Source organism: Puntigrus tetrazona, chromosome 14, assembly GCF_018831695.1.
Source record: "Puntigrus tetrazona isolate hp1 chromosome 14, ASM1883169v1, whole genome shotgun sequence".
Lineage (NCBI taxonomy): Eukaryota > Metazoa > Chordata > Actinopteri > Cypriniformes > Cyprinidae > Puntigrus > Puntigrus tetrazona.
Genome location: NC_056712.1, coordinates 20,627,431 through 20,629,692, shown reverse-complemented (window position 1 = coordinate 20,629,692; position 2,262 = coordinate 20,627,431). Strand labels below are relative to the sequence as shown.

Sequence of the window (2,262 nt, the reverse complement as noted above, 5' to 3'; positions counted from 1 at the left end):
ACAGATGTATCGCTCATTTTTAGGTAATGCATTAACTAAGGTTAACTAAGCAATGTTATTATAGAGCGTTGCCCACATTTTAGTATTAGCAAATATTATTAGTAACCATTCAAAATTGGCAAAAAAAAGATTATAGACTACTAATAGTCAAGCATGATTCATTTTATGTTACGATGTTTTTAGAAATCCTAAAATGTTCTCATGATCTTATGTTTTTTTTTTTCATTTAATAATCATAATTTTGTCTCATTTGTTGTTTTTACGGTAATGTTTATTGTCCTAAAACTTTTATTTATTTCTTGATGTATGTGAAAACATTTGGGTCAGATTTTTGAACCACGCTGTCTGCTCGTGAATAAATGGAAGAGATGAATAACTTGCACAAAAAGGCATAATGCTGACACGAGTTTGTGGATTATTCATTTTAAAGAAGAAAAATCATATCCCCGTTTAGAATCACACCTGCATTGCTCTCTCGTACGTTCTCCAGGTCTTCTGGCTGATTCCCCCAAGCCCAAACAATCTGTCTCTGTACGAGGACTGGGTGCTGTCAGGCAAACAGAGCGATATCTTCCTGGGTGACCGTTCAGACGGCTGCCAGCGAGTGGAGCTGAAACAGGGCTACACCTTCTTCATCCCTTCAGGTGACGCACTGAACTTGAGTGCATAATAGTGAAGAACGGAAGAGGAGGACACCAACGAAAGCCGCTTTGGATTAAAGTGTTTGCCAAATACTGCATTGTAAATGTGATTTCTGAAGCTGTTCGATCACCTTCGTGCTGTTTTCTGTGAAACACAAATTCTGATGAAGCTCCTTTTCAATACAACAACATCTCTTGGTCATTGATTATGACCATCGATCTCTAATGTCCAATAAGGACAGTAGAAGCCATCCCAATGAAATTTGTGCTGTCTTCCTAGGTTTAGAAAGTCATACAATAGCTTTCTGCGAGGAGCGGACAGATTTAAGTAATTATACCACTGAAGCTCTGAAATGTCATTTGTACCTGCGTCGGGATTTTGATAATTGCATTGGGACTTTAGTGATAACATGCAGAATTGAGCGTTCACGTTTTTGTTCTGGTGTGCATAGGTTGGATCCATGCCGTCTACACTCCAGAAGACACCCTGGTGTTTGGCGGGAATATTTTACACAGTTTCAACATTCCCATGCAGCTCACCGTCTACGAAATTGAGGACAGAACAAAGGTAAAGGATTTATTTATCTAAAAAAAAATATAGACCGTTTGATTATTTGATGCTTTTCTAATCAGTGTGCATCTTTCAGAAGTTTTTATTTATTATATTTATGAATATACTGTAAACAGTGCGGGATTACTCACAAATTTGTTACTGATTCCAAATTATGTGACAAAAATAGATTAATACAGACTACTTTTTGATTACTTTTGACCTAACTTGTTTATTACACCAGTTGTTAACATAATCTTGTACCATATTGATATGAAATTGCAGAGAAATAACAACAAATGTAATATATTTTCTTAACAACATGAAGTGCATTTAAAAACGTTGCATCACAGTTTCCCAAACCGAGGTTTGTAAGGAAACTGCAGGGGTTTAATTAAAAGCTAAATGTCAATGTCATACTTAATACTATAATTTATGACCTTAAAATATCAGGGTGAAAAGTTTGGGAATCACTGCATTAAATGTAAATAAGAAATAATTAGCATTTCAACATGTTTGTAATATACTCATAATATGTAATCAATAAAATGTAACTAGTATGTAAAATGTACTTTATGAGTATTATATAATGTATTGTAATATAATCTAATTACAAGTAACACCAGAACCTTTCCATAATCAATGTTGTCATTGCACTAAAATCACTTTTGGTTATTCAAATAAAGCTGAAAGAATATGTACTTATTAAATATTACATATATATTATAAATAATTGCCTTTGCAACTAACTGAAATGTTTAAGTTGAAGTACAAAAATTAGTGAAACCTAAAAAAAATAAAAAATAACATATTAAAGCTATATAGAAATTCTAAATAAAAATGTAATTAACATGACAAAAGTACAAAGCTAAAATGAAAACTGAAAATATAAAAATAAAAGCAAAATATTAACAAATACTTTCATAGTGTATAAATATTGGTGCTTACAAATGATCAATCGATTAATAATTTAAAAAAAAATTTTTTGTATTCTTAACAAAAACGTATATTTTAGATTTTGATTAATCATTCGAAAACACTAATAAATAACGGCCAAAATCAATGACAGGA

General features: G+C 32.0%; 1 protein-coding gene across 2 annotated transcripts in view; it reads left to right on the top strand.

The window, feature by feature from the left end:
* Positions 1–1,245, top strand: part of LOC122357307 (lysine-specific demethylase 2B-like) — a 3,234-nt gene extending 1,989 nt beyond the window's left edge. For both annotated transcript variants that reach the window (XM_043256651.1, XM_043256650.1), the window contains 2 exons: positions 491–644; positions 1,094–1,245. In XM_043256651.1, the coding sequence (XP_043112586.1) occupies positions 491–644; positions 1,094–1,230 (291 nt within the window). In that variant the 3' untranslated portion in view covers positions 1,231–1,245. The remainder of the gene's footprint in view (positions 1–490; positions 645–1,093) is intronic.
* Positions 1,246–2,262: the final 1,017 nt, after the last annotated feature.